The sequence below is a fragment of the Anguilla anguilla genome, chromosome 5 (genome assembly GCF_013347855.1).
Source record: "Anguilla anguilla isolate fAngAng1 chromosome 5, fAngAng1.pri, whole genome shotgun sequence".
Classification (NCBI taxonomy): Eukaryota; Metazoa; Chordata; class Actinopteri; order Anguilliformes; family Anguillidae; genus Anguilla; species Anguilla anguilla.
Genome location: NC_049205.1, coordinates 31,726,357 through 31,750,748, shown reverse-complemented (window position 1 = coordinate 31,750,748; position 24,392 = coordinate 31,726,357). Strand labels below are relative to the sequence as shown.

General features: G+C 43.0%; 2 protein-coding genes across 3 annotated transcripts; both read right to left on the bottom strand.

The window, feature by feature from the left end:
- Nucleotides 1-136: 136 nt before the first annotated feature.
- LOC118226713 lies at nucleotides 137-2,241 on the bottom strand. 2 transcript variants are annotated; one of them, XM_035416532.1, is made up of 10 exons: nucleotides 2,042-2,241; nucleotides 1,884-1,961; nucleotides 1,687-1,778; nucleotides 1,298-1,358; nucleotides 1,156-1,206; nucleotides 1,012-1,056; nucleotides 856-920; nucleotides 570-759; nucleotides 310-499; nucleotides 137-225 (listed from the first exon to the last, which is right to left on the bottom strand). In XM_035416532.1, exons 1-9 carry the CDS (start codon nucleotides 2,147-2,149, stop codon nucleotides 383-385), a joined length of 807 nt encoding a protein of 268 aa, XP_035272423.1. In that variant the 5' UTR covers nucleotides 2,150-2,241; the 3' UTR covers nucleotides 137-225; nucleotides 310-382. The 2 variants fall into 2 exon arrangements, with proteins under 2 accessions (XP_035272423.1, XP_035272424.1); XM_035416533.1 differs by lacking the exon at nucleotides 1,012-1,056 and having other exon boundaries at nucleotides 310-707.
- Nucleotides 2,242-2,245: 4 nt separating this feature from the next.
- Nucleotides 2,246-5,743, bottom strand: LOC118228162. The gene is made up of 11 exons (XM_035419499.1): nucleotides 5,011-5,743; nucleotides 4,756-4,918; nucleotides 4,476-4,572; nucleotides 4,237-4,367; nucleotides 4,067-4,144; nucleotides 3,481-3,588; nucleotides 3,162-3,340; nucleotides 2,995-3,098; nucleotides 2,814-2,908; nucleotides 2,387-2,506; nucleotides 2,246-2,287 (listed from the first exon to the last, which is right to left on the bottom strand). The coding sequence occupies exons 3-11, from the start codon at nucleotides 4,480-4,482 to the stop codon at nucleotides 2,246-2,248; spliced, it is 864 nt and encodes a 287-aa protein (XP_035275390.1). The 5' UTR covers nucleotides 4,483-4,572; nucleotides 4,756-4,918; nucleotides 5,011-5,743.
- Between the last annotated feature and the right edge of the window lie 18,649 nt (nucleotides 5,744-24,392).

Genomic DNA, 24,392 nt, shown 5'->3' with positions numbered 1-24,392 from the left:
TCTTTTGTATGATGGTCCACCTTCCTGTTGAACTTGTCTCTTTCACTAAAATAAACAGGGATTTAAAAAGAGGTGTCAAATCAAGGTAACATCAGGGTCTGATTACAACAAACCAATAATTAAAATCTATCCTTGCCTCTCCTGGAGATGTGTGCCAGTGGAGAACTCCTCCGCCGCCTTCTGCAGGGTCATCTTCCCAAGAGCAGAAAGTGCACCGATGATAGCCTTGTATGGGAAAAGTAATTAAGGTCCTTATATGTCTTGCACTTCATCCAGTCTGATTGCATCAGTGTGTGATATGAGTCTCACCTCTGGGAACAACACCTCTAGAATGAACAGTATATGATTCCTGATGACAACTGGAGAGGATATACTGTTCATATTACTTGAACAACCTGTTCTTCTGGGCGTCATTGTCAAGGTACACTGGGACTTTGTTAGGCGACTTCCCTTGGAAACTCATCAGCCACTTGGAGGGTTCCTTGTCACTGATGATTTCCTGTGTTTTCAGAAAAAAAGGAACACAGTGACATGCCCATACCTCACAGAACCATTGTTTCCCTACATACCAGTAGTCGTTCCTCGGTCCCGCGCTCCTTGACAATGAAGTCAACCAGTGCCTGCTCGGTGGCTGTCCGCTCAGCGATATGTGCTGGGACCTCCATGGTAGTTCCCTTGCCCACCCGGTACACCGGCTGAAGAATGCCCTGTAACAGACAACTCGCCTCATCTGTCCAGAAAGCAAACCTCTGGCCGTGGCTTTAATGAAAATGATGAAAAATGTTAGAACATTTTCCAGTCTCTGTAAATATTAAAGAAAAGCAATAAATCATGTATTTCTTGTAGTTGTCATACCCGTCTATCGAAAAGCGCTCCATAAGAAGGACACACCACCACCGCCGGATTGAATGCATGTCCAGCTACAGCAGATACAGCAAAAAGGATTACACTAGTTTCACATGGTAACATATATTTATGTCATTTTGATTATGTAGACGTTCAAATACTGACCATACTGAAGTGGAATGGAGCATCTGTACACATGCAGAGGGCATATTGAAAAAAAATATATATATATATATTTTCCAGATTTTATATATTTCCTTCAATTTTGTTCTGGGCACATATCCAGTATTTACCTAAAACTCAACTTACCATGAGCATGAAAATGCCACAGTCATTCCCGGATGTCTGTTGTGGGATATCCTGATAACACACATTTTACGCCATGTAAAGTCATATTTTTAGACGTTATTACAAGGCACTGCTATTACATGGAGAAGAAATTGTATTATACCTGCATGTCCCTTCCAGTCACCTCACTCCAGCATCCAGGAATAATGCACTGAGCAATGTTACTGCAATAAATAAAATCAGTCCTGTCAAAAATAAAACTCACAATGCCTACAATAAACTCAAACTTATGAACACGGTCAGTAACTGATCAAATGAGCAGGCCATGGGAACTTAGCAAAACATATGAACGACATCAGTAGCAAATCTCAAAAGATATAGTGGGAACATGGCCAGAACAGGAACGTGGCCAGAACAGGAACAAGGCCAGAACAAGAATACGTTCAGAACAGGAATGTGGCCAGAACAGGAACATGGCCAGAACAGAAATACGGTCAGAATAAGAGGTGGCCAGAATAGAACCGTGGCCTGAATTATTTATTACGTAGGGACCTAAAGCTGTACTCCGCATCACCAAAACCTGAAGGCCAAAGGGCAAACTGAGAGTCCAGCAAGAGAATCTCTCTCTTGGCTGGCTTCAACACCTATAATGGGTAATGCAGAAAGAAGCATAAATAATATAATTATTAACCAAGATTTCATAGCTATCTGCAGTGATTTCAAATGTAACTTCTCTGCTTATTACTTACACATAGAAGGAAGTGCTCTGGCCCATTGCAGTTTGTCCATGCTGGGAAGACTAGTGCATCCTTCAGGTGTGCATCCTTCTGTAGTGACAATTCATGAATTTTATATAATAAACGTTGGATTAGTGTAACTACTAATACTTAAGATTAGTTGTACTCACTGGAAGGCCTGACAGAGGATTGTTGTCTTTGTGCTTCCATGTTGGTATGGCATACATGTCAGCAATGAAGACATCTTTGCCCTGTAATGGTGTTGAATCCAAAGGCATTCGGAAATGTAAGGTTTACACAAATAAACTAATGACTAATAACTCAAAATGACTAAAAAAGCAAACTGTCTCTGCTGTGCTGCATTGAGAAAGAAATCATACATATCTCTGAGCAAGCCTCAGGCAAGCGTTCCCAATCTGAAAACAATAGCAGAAACCATACAGGTACTTAAATTGTTACAAGTCTGATGTGTTTTTTTAAATTTGTGCGTAACAAACAACTTTTACAATATTCACAGTGGAGTCCATGTCTCTGACTTGAGAAGACTTCTGGTCCCTTGGGTTGTCCAGAGACATGCCTTCCTCTTTGGCAATCAGTTCCAGTGCAGGACGCTCAGGATCCAGGACATACTCAAGCTTAAGACAACATAATTTTGTATGACTCTGACGCTGTAATCTGTCTAGGGTCATTTGTTAAATCAAGAAATTAATGACTTATGTTTATCACTTGATGACTCAAATATCTAAACATATACTTCATTTTTGATTGAAACGATCTTATCAGTTGTTCTTGGTCAGGGTGCAGATCCTTTTCCCAGGCTTCTGTGGGGCTGGCGAAGGAATGGTCCACAAGACAGTGAACCTGAAATTGTGTTGATCATACAAAGGAAACATGTATGCACATAAACAACCTATTTATTTCAAGTACATCCATTTACAGTACCTCCATTGCCTCCTCTGACTCAAAGCTGCACATTTCAGCATCTCCTGAAGGTGCAGACTCTGGAGTGGACTCAGTGGGCCAGCCAGGTTGTGTCCCTAAATGAGAGAGCAGGTATATTATGAAGCGAAAGAAGATATCAACACTAAATAAAAGTTGCCTAAACCGGATTTAGTTGACATACTCTGGCGCAGAGGTTTCACTGACGCATAAGGTGTCTTTATGCGCAGCGGCTTTCCATCCAGGGTCTCCAGCTGCACCAAGTTGTTCGGCAGTACTTCTGTAACCCTAGAAAATGAGATGTATGGTCAGAATTAAATATTGCATCAAATAGAATGTATGTATGCATACCTAAATGTGGCTTGGCTCCAACTTGGGTCCATGGTACGCCCCGGCCTACCCTTCTTCCTCTCATCCTTCTTGAGGACCTCCATACCAGGGGTGATGATGAAGCACTTGATTCCCCTCTTCATCTTCCGCTGGTAAGCCAGCTTCTGTCTCTCCTGGGCCCTCTCCACATTGCAGATCACCTGATTGATTGGAGATTTACCAGAAAATAATAAAGATAAATTCACTAAGCAGCCAGAAGTAACCACTAAGCAGCCAGAAGTAACCACTGAGTTATCTATGTATAATAGGATACAACATCATACATCAACATCCTATGTACCTTTCCGAAAGCCTTCTCATCTTGGCCACCCCTGAGCTGCACAAAGGCCTCCACCGAATCTTCGTCTGGGTCAACAGAAGCTGTTACCTCTGGACAGTCAGATGTTAGCTGAAATTACAGCATTTGGCAAACAGACAAAACAAAACACGTTTTTTAACTATTAAACTACAGCACTTTCTCACTGTGAAATATAAGGAACATGCCAACATTTTTGACAAACATGCTTTTTGATTGACTTACCAAGAGTTAGACTAGACGATCAATACCATTTTCACCTCTGTGCGTTCAGTACAAAGACAGCTTCTATAATTGTGCTAATTACTGAATAGGCCATACAGAGATAGGTTAGATGCTTCCCCTTGCTTTTAGTCTTGGTGCAAAGCTAATCTTTGATAAAAACAAATGACATACCTCCGTAAACAGACGTGCCTCCTGCCCAAACATTAGGCGGAAGGGGGAGTACTTGGTCGAGGTCTGTACGCAGGTGCTATGTGCGTACACAATCTCTCTGAGGCTGTCCTCCCACCTCTCTTGTTACCTCCTTCTTGAACCATGTAAATGTGTAGTATTACAAATATAAGGTTACCTCCTTCTTGAACTCACTGCCCTGGTCGGTGAGGATAACTTCAGACAAACCATGTGTGAAGAAGATGTCCCTCAAGGCCTGTGTGGTATAACATAAACATAACATAAAACATACTTGAATTTTTTATTACTGCTCATAGTGGCAGTGCCATAACAAAATGTATACCACACCTCCTTCACCTTGGCTGCCATCTTCTTCATGAAGGTCCTGGTTTCCACCCACTTGGTGAAGTAGTCCAGTAGGGTAAGGCAGTACCTGTTCCCCTTGGTAGACTTCACCACTGGCCCAAAGAGGTCCACGCCTAAGGTATGGAGTCAAGTATCCACTTTAGAAAAAGTCTGTATGTGTGTGTGTTTATATATGAATTTGTCTGTTTATGTGTGTGAGATTCATCAATGATTTCACTCACCAATCATGTGCCATGGGGAAACTAGCTTGATGGGCCTCAGTTCGGGTGCTTCTGTCTTCACCTTCTCGAAGCGCTGGCACTCTGGACATGTGCGCACCTTAAAACATGACAAAAAAATGCATTTGGATTTTTTCACAATATTATACCCTAAACATTCTGATTAATATTCATATTGCGTGCTTGTTAATCGAAATGGTTTGTTACAGAGACAAAATAAGAACAAATGCTTAATTGTCCCAGCACTTATGATGCTCCCTGTATTTCACAATAGTTCACTAACCCAATCCAGGGTGTCCTGCGTGATGCCACGCAATAAAACCTAGGAGTGATCTTCTCCCGCATCCTCTTCGGTCCGAAATGGCCTGCGTGGGTCTCAGTGAGCACGGCCACTTTCTCCTCTCCTGTCAGAATTACCCTCCTGTCTCCATAGTAAAGGGAATCACCTAAACCGCAGGACACACAACACAATTTTGTTCATTTGAGCCAAGATTACTGTCAATTATTTTAAGATGAGTGAAGAGATCAAGTGTGTTACCTTGAAGACCTAATTTTTCTGAGGCCAACCGTATACCCCACCTCAGATTCTTTGGCACATCCTTACCATAAGTCCCCTGGGAGAGAGCGAAAAATGGCATTTAGTGACACAACCATTTTTATTCAGTAATACTATGTTCCACAGCGAAACAGCCAGTTGTTAAAATCAATCAATCAATCAGTCAGTCCGGATTATCACTGTTTGATTATCTATCAATCAGTAAATTAATCGATCTATCTAGGTAGCTAGCTAGCTACAAGCTACAACAGTAAAAACAAGAGATTAGATCTAATGTAAATAATAAGTTAGACTATATTGGATTTAAGTAACTACAAACACTATTCGCTAATCAGAATAAGTAAAGAGAATATGAACAAATGTGAAGAAGCGATTAGGCTTAGCCGCACAGTTTTTTTAAGATCTCCTGAAGCTGATGTATCTTCTCTGCCTCTCAAGCTGTCTGAAGTAAATTCTTGGCAGTTGCGAGCATCTTGTATTAAATTGCATTGTTAGCAACCAGCAGAGAACGCTTGGCAACCACGCAATAATTGACGTTAATTTACGCATTACGGGAACGTAACCGGAAACGTAACCCCAGAAGTGAATGGGGGAAGAAATTTGGAGGGATGAAGAAATTTGGCCTGACAGCTCCAACTCATCGTCCACGGTCCACCTGTGCGAAGTCAGAAAATGCAGGCATCCCATTTCATAGTATAATCCTATATAGCCAAGTCATTTTTACTATTTCCTTTAGCCTACTTGACCAAATAATTAGTTAGCAGAAAGCGTAATCAGCTAACGCTTATTTGCTATATTTGGTAGTCCAGTATGCTAAAACAGTTTGCAACTTCGACTACCAAGCCATTTGACTAGCAAGCTAGCTAGTTAACCCTATCCAGCAAATATTAAATCTGTCAAACGTGTTTGACGGCTTGTCAGTCGTATACATTCTGTAAATGTCTACCTGGGCCATGCTTCACGGATGTGACAAAGCTATAATCCCGATTTTGGGATAAACTGCAGAATTTTCAGGTTTCACAAAGCACATTAAGAGTCTTACGGTTTACGATTTAATTTGCTGGATAACATACAACACACGGTGAAATCGCACACATAGAATTTAACGAAATTAGCCATCATTGTAAGACTGGCATTTAGAAAGGAACATGTTTTTTTTTTTTTTTTAGCATTTAAGAGCATTTAAGCCAGTGGTTCTCAGAATCGGTCCTGGGGGCTCCTTGCGTATGTTGGCTTTTCTCCATTGGTTTTGATGATCTACAAGAAAAAACAAATCATTAGAAACTCAATGTACATTATTTCTGTCTTCATGCACCAGGTGGAAAACGTGCCCTACAAAGTGCATTGTCATATTCACACGTTTGCAGATCGGTTATTAAAATACTTGGTAGATTTGTTAATCACTGCTGACAGTGTTCATTTTTATTCGTTTAAAAGTGACTTGCGAACAGCTTGCGAACGATCGGTTAGCTAGCGTCACCTAGCGAGTGAACATCACAAACGGCGGTGGAGTAACAGTTATTGGCTCATTACCTGACTGTGGCGAAAACCTACGGTGATAACTTGCTCGGTTAACAGCAGGTCTACCACAGACAGTTATGAAAATTAGCCTAGTCAAAAATCACCAGTACACATTTCTGATTGATTGACCATCAGTGTAGTCGATGTTCTTCCCCTGTGGTTCATATTGCTAATGCGTGAGCTAACCACGGATAGCCTACCTAGCTCACTGGCAAGCTGATATGCTAGCTAAGCATAGTCGGTGATGTTTTGCTGAGAAACATAAATTGAAGATAACTGAATATAATTTTATTATTAATGTCATACATATAATGTGATGACAAGACACAGTACAGTCACAGATGGAAATTAAACTCATGATAATATAAACATTTGATAATATATTTTAAAACATAACGGCAGACAGTCAGCTTACCTCGAGTTCTGTTCTGCAATCGTTCATTGAGGTTGATGGGCTTTTCCGCACTGGACTGTCAATCACACTGTGTAAGAACCACAGAACCACTGAACTCTATGGTTTTGGCTCCAAATCGAACATGGCCGCGCCCGCCATTGAGCTTCAAAATGTGTTTTCAAGACCCACGGAGAGTCAATGGGTGATGTCACAGTAGCTTTGTCCACATTTTTTTTACAGTCTCTGGTCCAGTGTCCTCATCGTTCCGTAATAGGCCAGCCACACAGAGCTTCTCCTCTACACAGAGCCTATACAAAGTTCACTGCTGCTGCGCCACACAACACAATCTTGCCATCGTCACAGCCACTCTGTCCGTAGGGATCTATTATCTATTGTCATATATTCTCCAAGGTTCAACAATAAGGCTTGCCCGATTGCCCGGGGCAAGTAAAACGCAACTTTGGGCTAGTAAATCTAGCAACTCACTTGCCCGATCGGGCAAGTGGAAAAAAAAAAGTCAAAAAAGAATAAAATAAAAAATGTTTCAATCATTTGTTTTGATCATCATTGTATCATACATTATGTTCTCGTTCTGTGGCACACAGCATAGCCCCCTCTCACTGCACGTGTTGGAGAATATTGGCACGTGCCGTTGGTCAATCAAGAACTGAGTAGGCTACTAGTGTGACGTGTGGCTGTCAGACTTGTCACTCGCGAGAAAATGGCGGCGCTTAAAGACAAAATGTACAACCTTACCATTGGTTTTATGCGTAGAGATGTCCCTTTTGAGACTGAGTGGTCATATATTGTGTTGGACAATCTGTTTGTGAAATATATGCGCATGTGTGATGCCTGGTTATCCTTCCAAAAAGCTGTGCGTAATACCACACGTGTTGTTTACGGCATTGTCGCCCTTTTTAGTACAGTCTGGCTTGATTGACAATTCATTTATTCAGCAGGTAAGAGTATAAGCTTTCTAACAATGTATACTCTGTATACATAAAACTCCGTATTCGGCATAGTCGTCGTGTATCGTCTACTAATGAAACTGAAACAAAGTGTTTCTGTTTTTTACTCATACTTTGGTTGCAGTAGCACTGAATGTCTTAGTTCAGCAATCTCGGTACGCGGACCACTAGGGGCTTTGTGCTAAGAGGTTAAAATAATAACTTCCGGTTATGCCAAATCCACTTCCGGTTTAAGCCCTGCCCATTCCGAGTATGGATACGGATACAGATAATTTTGTTGGTTGAACAGATACAGATACAGATAATGGTGTACTCCATAGACATATGTATATATGTCTATGGTGCACTCGCTCATCCCTGTCAGGAATCCTGCCTGATTCTCCTTGTGTTCCGTTTTAGTTTTTATTTTCTAGTGTGTATTTATTTTTATTTTCAGTTTACTTGTTTTCGCTTGCGGTTGTGTTTTCTGTGTTCGTGTGCTTGGGTGTGCGTTTGTTATTGTTTTTCCCCCTTAGGTTCCTGGTTCCTGTCCACGCCCACGCCCCGCCCCAGTTCCACCGGTTTCCGCATCTGCAATCAAGCCTCCACTTACCTTCCTCACCTGCATCCCATCTTCACTCATTGGCGTTGCTATTTAGTTTCTGTGTGCACCTTTTTTCTTTGCCAGATCGTGCCTCTGATTTTTCGAGTAGCCTTTCCAGCCTTGTTTAGTGTTTTTTGTCCTTCCTGGTTTTTGACTTTTGCTTGTTTGTTTCTGACCTCGAGTTTAGCCTGCCCGTGATATTTCTTGCCTTGGTATTTTTGACCCTTGCCTGTTTAATCGACCTGCCCCCCGGTTCCCGTTTTTGTGCCTCTGCCCTGTCTACCTGATTTCCCGGATTTTGACCCCAGCCTGTATTTGATTACGAGACTGCTTCTGATTCTGTGCTTCGCTAAATAAATCGCATCTTCTACTAACTCTGGTCTGCTTCTGAGTCCCACCCCAGACCCTGACAGTACGATCTGGCCACCATGGACTCAGCGGACCTGGGTCAACTCCAGACGGCGCTGGGAAGACAGGGAGCCATGTTAGGCGAACATCAGCACCAGCTGGAGGCGGTTAAGCAGGCACTGGACTCCTTCGCTCATACCATGACGGAGGTTACTGCTCAGCTACAGCGACTCCAGCAGACGCTAACCAGCGTCTCGTCCCCCCCAGTGAATCCGTTTGACCGGGTTCCCCCTGCTCCCCCAGCCAGGGAAAGCTGAGGGAGCAGGGGGTGGCTTACGTTATCACCCTGCTATCCGGACGAGCTAGGGAGTGGGGAACTGCTGTTTGGGAGAGTGGGGCTAACTTCTGTAACAATTTCAGTACCTTCGCGGAGGAGATGCGCAAGGTGTTCGACCGCTCCGTGCATGGAAGAGAGGCTGGCGGTCTGATGCTCCGGATACGCCAGGGAGGACGGTCGGTCTCGGACTATGCCATTGAGTTCCGCACCCTCGCCACCACGAGCGAGTGGGACGGGGTCGCTCGGTTTGATGCCTTCCTACACAGGCTTGCCGAGCACATAAAGGACGAGATTGTTACTCGCGAGCTCCCCTCCGGTTTTGATGATTTAGTTGATTTGGCGATCCGAGTGGACAACCGACTAACCCAACGCCGCCGGGAGAGAACCGTGAGTGCCCCCTTGTGGTCATCTTCAGAAATTCACCCACGCGTTGCCTCAGTTTCCAGGTCTCCTCCTCGGCGGGAGTCGGAGCCTATGCAGGTGGATCGCGCCCATCTAACCCCGGCAGAGAGGCAGAGGAGGTTGAACAACAAGCTGTGTCTCTACTGTGGCCAGGCTGGGCACTTCCTCTCCACCTGCGGATTAAAAGGCAACGCTCACCAGTAGAACGGGGAGTACTGGTGAGCGTCACCTCCGTTCCAAGCTCCCCATCCCAACGCACCCTGTTGCCTGCTACCCTCTCCTGGGAGGGGCAGCGGCGGCCCATTACCATTCTGATTGACTCTGGCGCAGACGAGAGCTTCATTGACGCCTCCCTGGCCGCCCAGTGGCGGCTGCCCGTCGTCGCCCTGCGTACCCCATTGAGGGCCAATGCCCTCAACGGGGAGAGGTTAGCCACCGTTACCCACGTCACAGCCTCGGTGAGTCTTCTCATTTCTGGCAACCATGGTGAGGAAATCGTCCTATACCTGTTCGACTCACCCCCGAATATCTTGTCATGCCATTTGGCCTCACCAACGCTCCTGCCGTTTTTCAAGCCCTGGTCAATGACCTACTGCGGGACATGGTCAATCGTTTTGTGTTTGTGTACATAGATGACATTTTGATTTTTTCCAAGTCCAGCCAGGAGCACGTGCAGCATGTCCGGCGGGTGCTACAACGGCTACTGGAGAACCAATTATACGTAAAGGCAGAGAAGTGTGTCTTCCACCAGGAGTCAGTGTCCTTCCTGGGGTTCATCGTGTCCTCCCGAGGCGTCCAGATGGACGAGGTCAAGGTCCGGGCCGTGGCAGAGTGGCCCAATCCTAAGACGCGTAAGGATCTTCAGAGGTTTCTGGGATTCGCTAATTTTTATCGCAGATTCGTGCGTGACTACAGCAGGGTTGCTGCCCCCCTCACTGCCCTTACATCTCCGGCAGTTAAGTTCCTTTGGTCAGACACCGCAGATCAGGCCTTCAACGAGCTCAAGAGACGATTTACGAAGGCTCCCATCCTGATTTCTGCTGACCCTACCCGCCAGTTCATTGTCGAAGTGGACGCCTCCGACGTGGGAGTGGGGGCGGTTTTGTCTCAACGTGCTAGTCGTGATAACAAGCTTCACCCCTGTGCTTTTTTTTCCCACCGTCTCAACCCTACAGAACAGAAGTACAGTATTGGAGACCGTGAACTGTTGGCCGTGAAGTTGGCCTTGGAGGAGTGGCGCCACTGGCTGGAGGGCACCCAGATTCCCTTTCTAGTGTGGACCGATCACAAGAACCTGGAGTATATCAGGGGGGGCCAAGCGTCTCAACTCTCGCCAGGCTCGCTGGGCCTTATTCTTTGGCCGTTTTAACTTCACCCTCTCGTACAGGCCGGGCTCCAAGAACACCAAGCCTGACGCTCTCTCCCGCCAGTTCAGCCTCACTGAGGAGGGCCCCGAGCAGGAGACCATCTTGCCTGCTAACTGCCTAGTGGCGGCAGTGGGGTGGGAGGTGGAGAGCGCGGTGCGCCGCGCCCTGCAGAGGGAGTCTCCCCCGAGTAACGTACCTCCTAACTTGCTGTTTGTCCCTAAGTCTGTTCGTTCCCAGGTTCTCCAGTGGGGCCACTCCTCCCAGCTGACCTGTCACCCCGGGGTCAGGAGAACCCGGGCCTTCATCCTGCAGCGTTTCTGGTGGCCAGCCATGGAGGAGGAGATTAAGCGCTTCGTCGCAGCCTGTCAGGTCTGTGCTCGCAATAAGTCCGCCAACACCCCCCCCGCTGGACTGCTTTGCCCCCTGCCAGTGCCGAGACGCCCATGGTCTCACCTAGCCCTGGATTTTGTGACGGGGCTTCCCCCTTCCCAGGGTAACACCACCATCCTCACAGTGGTAGACCGTTTTTCTAAGGCCGTTCATTTTATCCCTTTGGTCAAGCTCCCGTCTGCTAAAGAGACTGCTGAACTAATGACTAATTATGTTTTTAAGATTCACGGCCTACCCACTGACATCGTCTCGGACAGAGGCCCCCAGTTCATTTCCTGCTTCTGGAGGGAGTTTTGCCGCCTCATCGAGGCATCCGCCAGCCTTTCTTCGGGTTACCATCCCCAAACCAATGGCCAAACAGAGCGGGCCAATCAAGACCTGGAGCGCATGTTGCGCTGCATCGCCTCCCACAACCCGTCCTCCTGGAGTGAGAGGCTGGCTTGGGCAGAATATGCCCACAACTCCCTTCCGGTGGCCGCCTCGGGTTTATCCCCATTTCAATGTTGTCTGGGTTACCAACCCCCTCTGTTCCCCTCTCAGGAGGAGGAGGCCAGCGTCCCATCTGTCCAGGCTTTTACACAACGGTGTCGGCGTACCTGGAGGCAGGCTCGGGCGGCCTTGCTCCGGTCTGGGGATCGGATGAGGAGAGCAGCAGACCGGCGCAGGACCACGGCTCCCCGTTACCGGCGCGGACAGAAGGTATGGCTGTCTACCAGGGACATTCCACTGAGGGAGAGCTCCCGGAAGCTAGCACCTCGGTTTATCGGGCCTTACCTGATCTCCCGGGTCATCAACCCGTCGGTGGTCCGCCTCAAGCTACCAGGTTCTCTGCGCCGTGTTCATCCCTCCTTCCACGTCTCCCGGATCAAGCCTGTTCACCAGGATCCTCGCGTGCCCCCCGCCCCAGCCCCACCCCCCCCACGGCTCATCGATGGCACGCCCACCTACACTGTCAGACGTCTGCTCGAGGTGCGTCGCCGAGGGCGTGGTTTCCAGTACCTTGTAGACTGGGAGGGGTATGGTCCGGAGGAGAGGAGCTGGGTCCCCACTCGAGACATTCTGGACCCGTCCCTCATCCAGGACTTCCAACGCCGGCATCCCCTTGTGGAGACACCAGGAGGTGTCTGTCGGGGGGGGGTACTGTCAGGAATCCTGCCTGATTCTCCTTGTGTTCCGTTTTAGTTTTGTTTATTTTTTTTTATTTTCTAGTGTGTATTTATTTTTATTTTCAGTTTACTTGTTTTCGCTTGCGGTTGTGTTTTCTGTGTTCGTGTGCTTAGGTGTGCGTTTGTTATTGTTTTTCCCCCTTAGGTTCCTGGTTCCTGTCCACGCCCACGCACCGCCCCAGTTCCACCGGTTTCCGCATCTGCAATCAAGCCTCCACTTACCTTCCTCACCTGCATCCCATCTTCACTCATTGGCGTTGCTATTTAGTTTCTGTGTGCACCTTTTTTCTTTGCCAGATCGTGCCTCTGATTTTTCGAGTAGCCTTTCCAGCCTTGTTTAGTGTTTTTTGTCCTTCCTGGTTTTTGACTTTTGCTTGTTTGTTTCCGACCTCGAGTTTAGCCTGCCCGTGATATTTCTTGCCTTGGTATTTTTGACCCTTGCCTGTTTAATCGACCTGCCCCCCGGTTCCCGTTTTTGTGCCTCTGCCCTGTCTACCTGATTTCCCGGATTTTGACCCCAGCCTGTATTTGATTACGAGACTGCTTCTGATTCTGTGCTTCGCTAAATAAATCGCATCTTCTACTAACTCTGGTCCACTTCTGAGTCCCACCCCAGACCCTGACAATCCCTAGTAATAAGGGAAATAGTCTAGCCCTGATGGCCAGGAAATGTGAGTGGGATGGCTAGTGGCATTAGCCCTGTTAGCTGGCTAGCTACCAAACTGTATGTTCTTAATCAACGATTTTCCTAGCTAGCGTTATCTAGTTAACGTGCTAATGATACTAGTTATGAAAAAACAATCAAGCAAATGCTTGCGTGTTGGATCTAAATAAAGGCACTTACTTTTTTTGAGTAAAACAGGTGATTGCGGCTGTACCTGTTCAGCTTAGAAACACAATGCAGCCACAGCAACAAATCTCTTATCACTGTTATGCAGGTGACACGCAACTCTTCTTCACTTTCCCACCCTCTGCCTTACAGGTTAATGATAGACTATCTTTCTGCCTGCCTGGCATCTCAACTTGGATGGCCAGCCATCACCTGAAGCTCAACCTCAACAAGCCTGGGCTGAGAACAGTGATAAGAGAAGCCATGTGAATTAATAACTAAACAAAAAGAGAGGCCCCAGCAGAGATCCCAGTGGGACTCCCGTAACAAGGGGATGAGGAGCAGAGGCAGACCCTGTCCAGGTCACCTGGTAGGACCTATCTGCAAGAAGCAAACCAAGAGAGAGCAGTCCCAGAAATGCCCATCTCAGCCAAAGTGGAATGGAGTAGTTTGTGGCTGACTGTGTGCAATGCTGCAGATAGGTCTAGGAGGATCAGGACAGAGGAGAGGCATGAGGCTCTTGCAGTGGCAAGTGCCTCTGTCACAGCCAGGAGGGCAGTCTCTGTTGAGTGGCCAGATCGAAAGACTGGTGAGGGTCAAGCAGGTTGTTCTGATGGATTCTCTAGTGACACTGCTCTCATGTTCCATTGTTAAGTGTACTAACTCACTTTTCAAAGCATAAGAATGTTCATTTTTTTGCAATCCTTTAGCATGCATTCCATTTTATTTCAGTTAACTAGGTAGTAGAACCACACTAGATACTAGTTTGCTGAGCATTCGGTGGCGCTCGACTGTAAGCTAGCTTTGCCATAAGTCGCTAGCCACCACAACTTCCTAGATAGCAAATAACTGTAGGCCGGATCTGTGCAGAGTCTGACCCGGTAAGTGCTGACTTCAGGCCAGAATCAACGCAAATCCGACCTGGAGTCGATGTCTATCTATCTGGATTCAGACTATAATTCAATGTCTTGATATCTAGGTTGCCAGGTAGCTATTACGTAAGTAGTTAGCCTAGCTAGTGTAATGTTACAGTCAAATGTGCCTGAATATTTCTATAAAAATATTGTCTGCCTTATTTATTATTTTAACTTGCAGAAACATTATAATCTGTATTATTAATGTCCTTCTCAATAGTCACTTGTTTTCTTATGTAAAATCCTGTAGCTAGCTAGCTAGCTAGGTGCTACAGTTGTCAGACAGCTTCGGAAGCTCTGGCTGTCAATTCTCAATGCGTGCCCCTGCCATGCTTAGTAGGTCATGTCACTGTTCTGCATTTACCGTGATCCAGTTGAAATCCACATGAAATGTCAAGTTACTAAAAGATTAATCAGATTGAGAACAGCATACTGGTTAATGCCCAGTAGAGGGCTCATGTGCCCACTGATTAAGCACAGCAACAACAAAAAATACCTGGAGAAGAAAACTTGGTGAGAAACCTAAAAATAAATTATCATAAAAAACATGACATTTTGGTTTAATGAAAGTCATAACACTCCTTACTACGAAGATACTCTTTTATTAGTGACCCGACTATTGATCCAATTTTTTTCACTTTTCTACTGAGAGCTCTGATGATTATTATTATTATTATTATTATTATTTTACATTTTTTATCCTGGATTCAGTTTGGGTTCAACCCATGGTTGAATTTGATAGCAAGCCTGTCCCAGTGAGCAACTCCAGATAAGGAACATTTGAAACCAATGTGGGCAACTGCATCAGATTTCTTTCTACGGAGCAATGGAACCCATTCGCAACAGGATTTCAGATTACAAGATTACGACTGCACAATTTTGCACTTAAATTTTGGTTTTTCCTACTCAGGTAGATCAGTGATCAGTTGAAAAAAAAGAAAGAAAAGAAACGATACTCCGAAACTGATTTTTCAACAAAAGAATTAAGATACTTCAATTAATTTGTTTTGGTACTTTGAGAAATAAAAGGACAATTTGCAGTTGTATTTGATACTTTTCCTCTGAATTTATGTTTTCAATGGAAATTGTATTTGGCTTTTAATTATAATGGAATATACTCAGTAAAGGGTATTTTGTAAGAGATTGTGCAATAAGATCTGCCAAGTGTTCGGTTTATTCAAAGCCTCCTTCCTTGTGAGTCTTTTAAAAAACGTTTTATACCAAACTACGCAGAACCATAGGTTTGATGTTTGGTATCTGTAGGGCCTGGGAACAGGAGTGCAACAGAATTAAAAGTGCAAATCCAGGTTTTTAAATGTTTGCTATGTAATAAGCCACACAGCAGCTTTTCAAACATATTGCTGGCTTATAACAACTGGCAGCTTCATCGATTTCCTATTTATTTTCTCCACCAAAATGTAAACCTCAGGGGTTGACTTTGACATTTTTGTCGGCGTGCCCTCTTGCCAACTGAATCTACAGGAATCCACTGGCAATGTAGGAGCAGGCTCTCTCAAGGTCTTATATCTCTATGGTCAGATCAGTGGATGTGCATGGTTGCAGGCTCGTGCATTATACCATCATAATATGATATTCCCGTTTTATGGCTACTCAACTTAGGCAGGGTATCACAGTATTATATTTTTTGAACACCTGCAGTCCTCCTGCCCATCCCTGGAACCTAAATGCATTTTATTAATAACTACCTTGATAGCTAGGTGAGTTGCTATTGAAATGATAGGCTATTGATTCACACTTCGCTGTAGCTATACACATATTATTTAGCTGCTCGCCTAGCTATCAAGCTAGTTAGCTATTGATAAAGTAATTGCGGATCCCGATGAAAATGTTACTTATAACCCTGGTGCATTGCTGCACATTTTTGCTCTAGGTCTACCATACAGGCCTTTCTATAGTTCACTAGCTTTAGCTAACTACTTAGCTTGCAGTACTTTATCTAGTGGGCTAATAATGGGTAAGAATGTACTACGCAGGTTATATGTGTATAAGCACATAGTTGCACTTACTTAGTGTTGTATCCTAGAAGGGGTCGTACTTCACAATGATACCTGAACCAGAAATGTATAACTACAGTGAGTGAGTGCAGCATATGCAGGAAAGGCTGGTACACTGGTTCTGAAGCATCCATCTGTCACTCGCATAGTTTAGTTTATACTAGCTTGGCTACAACTGCCATCCAGCTCATGTGGCCAAACAAACTTTTAAGGGCCAGCTACAAAGGGCGCAACCTGAACTGAAAATTACAAGCTCTAGCATGTGATGCTTCAATATCTGATATTTCCAGATTATAGCCTTTCAATTAATACACCTGAAAAAATGCAACTTTATTATGAAAACATTTGTTGCCTTCTCACTGTACCATCTCACTCTCGTTCTTCCTATTATACAATTCCTCGTTTTGTGTTGTAGCTTAATCTCATTAAAAATACATTTTCAATGTACAAAAATGCCAAGTTACTCACACTTACAAAGCATTGTCTACATGTCATTCATTCAAACTGGATAAATATAGGCCTGCCATTAAAATTATTGATATCAAAATGACGCCAAATTACTGTACTACAAACACTATAGGCTATCTTGCCTCACATAAATTATATAAGTGTATTCCTACCCAGCTAGCACAGAAGCTAGTTATATTAGTAACCAGTTTAGCCAACATTATCTTACAACATTCTTGTGTATAAGCATGAAAAAGTCAACAGGAATTTGTATGCATACTAAAAGTATTGAAAATACGTGCTGCGGCTAGCACAGAAGCTATTTATATTACTAAGCAGTTTAGCCAACATTTAAGGAATAAACCGTGACGTGCTGTCCCGTTATTGGAAAATAATGTACGACGGGGGTGGTGATGCGCCCGAGGGTCGCTTAACCATCCCCGAAGTACATTATTTTCCAATAACGGGACAGCCCGGAGGGGTTTATTCCACTTATACAACGGGTTACCAACAATGACTATATGGTTGGGTCCATTTTCTGAGAGAAACATGATTGGATAGATGGACAGACCCATGGGTACATTGCTTACTGATGTGCATATAATATACAACTGTGTGCATCTGCACAAAAATGTGATGCAATAGTGTTTATAACAGTGTAACTTGAAATGTATGAATTCAGTTTTACAACTCAGAGCAATGGATTTAGTTTTACAAAGCAGATATTTCGATGCCAAATCAGTTGGTTTTAAATGAAGGTAAAGTCTAAATCATTTATGTCTATTTTCCTCCTATACTTTAATTATCATCCAGTAAGAATACATTGCTGTATTGGATTCCTTTTAATCTTGTGATGCTTAATGATTTCAATGAAAATTTATACATGAGCAGTGCATTTTTCATCTGTACCCTGTATTTACATTTGGCAAACCAAATGTGTTCTAAAATTGCTATAAAAATGTAAATTCCTATGCTCACTGCATCACTCAAGTTGGGAGCTGAACTGAAATCTCACATATAGAGCACATGGATGTGACATGTAGCACTTAAATGCTTGCCTTCTCCGGTTGTTGTTCTTCTCACTGGAGTCCAGTTCAGTACTTCGGTACTCAGGTAACTACACGTGAAACATTAAGTGATGGATACAATTTACAGTCTGCACTTGCCAGCGCCAGTGCTACAGCTTTGTGCTGCACATATTTTACAACACACAATTTGTGTTAATTGTTTCTGAGTGGATGTGATCTGTCTGGGGATTTTCACACTGCGATAGCGTCAAAAGATGACACAGTGTGTTTTCGGACTTTTCTTCAGCTCTGCAGCAGAAAAGGACCAGTTTTCCAATACACTATAAAGCACCTTGTGTAATAAAAGGGTTCTAGTAGACCACCACTGCACCTAAACATTTGCCAGATATACTACGTGATGCAGCGAGTAGAAAGTGAATAATGACAAAAATCTGAGGGGGAATCCACAAAAGGACTGGGATATTCACACATACAAGAAAAAAATTACATGCGAATCATGAAGCACCCTCATAGGGTGGAATGTGCATGCAGTTGCATTACCATGGGAAAAAAAACACACAGTGCACAGTATGGGTCATAAATATTTAATTTGTATTGTCTACATAAATTTCAGTGCCAAAATGACTAATTTTTTATGCAAATAGGTCTCAATACAGGGAGCATTCGATTCATAAATATCATCACAAATTACCACTAGCAATTAGTAGGGATTTTTTTTTAACGAGCAACTGAAACTTGTCGGTAATTAGGCATGGTTCATTTAAAAGCCATGCAATGTGTAAGCTTGCCAATGACCATGGCAGCTGTCCTAGTTACAACACAAAGACACCTCCAAAATGTTAGGTATGCAAGAGCGGATACTTTGGTTAACAGAGACAGAAATTATTTCTCGTTACAGGCTGAGTCATTCAACTAGAATTACTTCACAACAAAGATGACATTGAACCTGCCACGTTTAATTTGTTTTCTGTTATAATTTAAGTACGCTGTTACATTGTACAGAGACAAATCTCATTTGCCCTTCAACCATGTTACTTTAATACAAATCATTAATTTAAAATGGTCTGTGATGATGTGGCATGCAGCCAACGTCCTCACAAATAAAAAATGTTCATGAATCGTACTACGCTTGTTTCTTTGTGCCATTTTAAGAAAAATGCCTATGTTTGGTCTGTTAAGCACAGAAATATGGTTCACAATGGTGTGTGCCAAGCAAAACTGACTTTTCACTTAATTTGAAAATTGGAAAATGACACTAAGACCCATTTTTGAGTTTGGGCTGAACTGACATGCGGCAAAGTTCGTTCAAAAAATGTCTTATGAAGTCTGATCTGCAGGCACAAACACTGTTTCACAACTAAAAACTAAACAATTACTTGTAAGAAACTAGTTGAAATAGTGGTCTGTGACCAATATTGAAATAAAATGTGACTAGCAGTCAGTTTCAGAGCATTTGGATTTTCCTAAATGTTGCCTGGAAGTTAAAGGCAATTATAGACATGGTGAGTGAGAGGGTGATAGTGGGGCCACCTTGTAACATACCAATAACCTAGTGAACACACCCTCATGACATGCCCCTGCCAGACATCCCCTGAGCAGTGTTGCAAAACCTAGTAAATAATTCAGACCTAACATCCTATTCAATAGATGGGACATTCAAAATGTAAGCGTGAGCAGTCTCTTGGTGGCCGCTCATGTGTCGCGATGTCACCAAACAATCATTACAAGGATTGTGTGACTAAAAGGTGGAAAAAGACACTCTGGGATGCACCTTAAAATCAGTCAGATGCTGCTACCCTCAGTTTTACCAGTGAATGGTGCAACTATGGTATGTGTGTGAGCAGTTGAGTTTCTCTGTGCTAATCCTTCTCCACCCCCACCCCTGACAGGCAGCAAGCCACTCTCCAGACAATATGCAGTCAAGGTAAGTACAAACCAGAATCTGTATTGCAAGAATGAATAGTTCAGCAAGTTAAACCATTTTCCCATCTTCCATCAAAGGCCATCCTTTGACATGATCATAATACAAGTAAAACTATAAAGATAGACCCATAGGTGCACCATATGAAATTGTATCATGCAATTTTTGTATGAGAAGCATTTTAAGTGTTTTTTGAAAACTTCATAAATGATGGGTCCTTGATGCAAGTTGGTTCCTTGTGTGCAGAAGGACCTATGTAACAACTTGATACAAATTACCAGGTGCACTATAGAGCCACCAGTTGGCCAGTCTTTATTATATTTTATCTGAGGCAAGATTACAGGCATTCAAACAAACCTACCTAGTTTGGTACGCCTGTCCCACACCAGCTAAAGTTTACTAGAGGGCAATGTTGAGGATAAAACAAAACAAAAAAATATGAAATAAGAATCCTAATTAAAACAAAATGGATCCAGAATCTGCACCATCATCATTTCCATCCTCTTATTATTTCTGTGTCGATTTGGAGATTATTTATGTTTCAGTGGTTTACATAGAAAACAATCGTGTCAGTAATATGCAATATTGTCACCAGCTTTTGCAGAGGTTGTGAGTTCCTGGATCATGGTGGTTTGTGGGAAATTTCTGGGATACTTCCTTTGCCCAAATTCACTATTGGTTTTCCTTTTGTGAAACAGTGATTTGAGCAACCTGTGACATCTTGTTCTTTTGAAATGACCCATAGGACCTTGGGCATGACACTCCCTCACCTATGGCATAAGGGCTTTTGAACACAGCCTGAGAAGGCCCAGTGAAGGTGCAAGCTTTTGTCCCAGCCCAGCACTATGACACTTGATTCAACTAATAAATTAATGTTCTTCAAGACCTTGAGTAGCTGAATTAGTTGTGTTTGAGTGCAAGGCTGGAAAGTACACAAGCACTCATATCACCCAAACTATTTCCTTTAATAATTAATTAACCAACCCTGGTGTAGAGACATTCTGCCTCATTCCAACAAGCTCTCCAATGGGTCGTATAACTGGTCAAGGAAACAAGCTTGGCACCGGCCCAAATAGAATCAAATCCCAAATTAAAGAGGAGAAAATTCAAACTTCATATCTTGTTTGTTTATGTATTGCTGCCTGAAGCGAGCCAATGTGTTGCAAACTAACAAAAAAAGGCTTTGAGCTGTAATATCAGAGGAAGTAATAACTTGTAATGTTGGGCACTGGAAAGCAACACAGGCCTCATTACAGCTCTAAACGCTTTAGGCTTTCCGATGTTCTCACCTCCCACCCACTTCTGACCTATGAGTCACCAGCCATTCTAGCCTCACACTAAACCTTTATTAAATTACCTTAAATCACAAAGCCTCACGTTAGGGGGAAATGTGACATTCATCTTCTTTTTCTTGGAGGGTGTAAGTGTGCTTAGGAGTTGTGAGTGTAGGTTCCTGCATTTTCACTTTCTGTGTCATTGGTAGGCCAAATGTGCATTGGTTAGTTACTGAATCATAGATAGTGGCAACAACCCCTGCACCTTATTTATCTTCTCATGTAATGTATGGATATAGTACTGATCATTTTTGGATATGGAGACTTTGAGCTGCAAGTTCATGTAAGCAAACATACCCAAAAGGGAAATGTCAACAGTGGGCACATGTCTGTATTTACAAAGCCTGTGAGAACTTGTGCTTGTGGCTGTGACATAACTGACTCATTCCCTGCCCCCTGTGAAGTCTGCTCTGTGTTGCCAGCTTGGAGATCCATATTAAAATGACAGTATTTACATAATTAAACATGTCACCTTTTCACCTTTTCAAGGCCCATCAATAGATTTTTCTTGCTGGTTGCTTGTCTGACCCTGCAATGCAGCTTCTTGATCCGGGAAGGAAACAATATGTCTCCCTACATTGCCTGTGGCTCCTCTGACACTTAGCCCACGCCAACATGCTATGCGGCCCTCATGCAGCTACAGGTCTGGGGAGATCCGAACATCCCTGGGATCATGCGTTCCACCACTGACCCCTGCTGACTGACTATGCATCACTGCTACTTCTGTCCCAGGAGGTGGATGTTGTTGACTTTATTTAGTCAGAGAGGAGGTGGAAGCAACTTAAAGCCAGTTAAATATGCTTGTTTACTTATGTTATATTCTATTTGGAAACAGACGTTATTGTAGGATTTAAAAAAATAACAGCTACAATTTACAGAAGATTGTTGCATTGTAAAATGCAAAACTGCAAGATGTACATATAAAGTACCCTTTGCATACTACTGAGAGAGAAAATTTTCAATAAATGGAGTCAATATTTTTAAACAGAGTCATTTTATGTGTTCTCTTATTTAATACAGAGAGTTGCTTTTAAAAAAGCCCTAAACACTAAAACTGTCAGATCAGACAGGACAACATAAGAGATGAACCTAGAGATATGAGATAACAGTGACGGGCAACAGAAGAAAGGGATTTAAGAGAAAATGTTTTGTTTTTAAATGAAAAATGTATGATTTATTTATTTTTTTAAAGGCAGGGAAATCTGTTTGGTCTGTCATATCCTCCAAATCCTGCTATGCATCATTGTTTTTTTTAGTGACTGCAAGTGGGAAGGTGGGAATTACCAATAGATGGGATGCAGGGATGATCTTGTAGTGACGCAAATCCAAGTGAATCATAATTATGTGTGACAAGGAAATCTAAATATGGCAGTGTTAAGTTTTCCCTTGATTGAATGGTTATGTATGTGAGACATTATCTGAAGAATGGAAGACAAAAAATGTGCTCTCAGTGTAACCTACACAATCTGTAGTTGATAGACTTTACAGTCATACAATTCTTGGAAGTACACTACATTTCCAAATGTATATGGTCACCCCTTCTAATTAGTGGTTTTCGCTATTTCAGCCACACCCATTGCTAACAGGTGCATAAAATCAAGCATTCAGCCATGCAATGTCCATTGACAAACATTGGCAGTAGAATGGGTCATACTGAAGAGCCCAGTGACTTTTAACGTGGTACTGTCACAGGATGCCACTTTTCCAACACGTTTATCAAATCTGCCCTTCTAGAGCTGCCCCAGTCAACTGTAAGTGATATTATTGTGAAGTGGAAACATATAGGAGCAACATCTCAGCTACATAATTCAACATCTCAGCTCACGATTCGCACAGGACTAATACTATCACATGACCTCTGTGTTTGGCGAAATATGGTAGGTAATTTGCGGTGGAATTTTTACTTTACAAATTACGGACATGGCAGATTCGCACGGGATTAAGATCGCAGACGACCTCCGCAAATTATCACAAGTTACTAGAGGTCCCCAGGTAATACTAGTCCCGTGCGAATAGGCCTTTAGACGTTCCCGCCAAAAAACATTTTCCAATGGAAAGTTTTTAGCATGGCATTCCTGAAAGTGGGGGGACAAAAAATCCCAATGTCCCCCCTATTCCGGCGCCCATGGACACAGTCTGATCACGTCCTACACTGACATTCTCCTGAGGAATAGTTGCTAACTCATTAATACATAACTCATCAATATGGATGAGTTATGGCCAGGCTACTTTATACTCAGTCTTTTGACAGAGTATATTTTTTCTTCAAATAACTGTGACTCTCAGCAAAGCATAAATTAGCTAACCAGGCCTTGCTACTGCCAATTTTAGCTAATCAGGACAGCTAGATAGTGAGCAACCTCTTGCTATCACTATATCTTACATTACCTGTGAAATTCCTTGATGATAATATAAAATGCATATAACAGCCCTGTAGCAGCCAATAATGTAATAACTACCGTTAATGTAATAACTGCCAATAACGTAATAATTTTTCCGTTCTTAATGTAATAAAAGTCGATAATGTAATAACTGACCAATAATGTAATAACTTATTACAGTATATGCAAAAAGGTATTCCATTATTGGCTGGTTATTACATTATTAGCGGGGTTTTTAAAAAATCATAAAAAAATATAATAACAGGAGCCGATAATGTAATAATATAGCTACTTATATCCCTTTAAGTTTTATTTATTGGCTATAAAGTGTCATACTTCCATGACACGTACCCTTGTTTCCTCTTTCAAATAGCTGCTCAAAAACCTGACCACACGCGCACACACACACACACCTACTCTCTCTCTAGGAATTATGACTATTTATTTGTTTGTGGTGCTTGGATAGACTTATCTCCAGCCCTCCAACCATTTGAGTACCAAATGAAGTGCAAGCACATATGTTTGCAAACACAGACAATTACTCTTATGTCATATAATATGAAATCTATACCTCTTTGAAGATGCGTTGTCCACGAATACAAAGACCACCATTTCTTTTCATGAAAAATGTCATTTTAATTAAATGTATTTAAATAACTTTTTCAAGCAAACTGTTTCAACCACACTATTATAGCTATTCAGCACTCTCTCTCTCTATGTATATATACCAAACTTGACTCCTGAAAGGTTACATGAAAATGTATTACCAAATCAGAATCCTTGCCCTATTGACATCCCTGGCTATTTGAATACAGTCTTGAGAAGCTCAACAAAGAGTCTAAAACCGAAGCAAATGATATCTATATTTCATTCTTTTTTATTTTTGCCATTTTCTCCAATTTTAGTCATTATACCAATTCTCTGTGTGTATCACGGTCCTGGTCGATGCGCTATCCTCTGTTGGTCTGGGGAGGGTGTAGACTACCACACGCCTCTGATACATGTAGAGTCGCCAACTG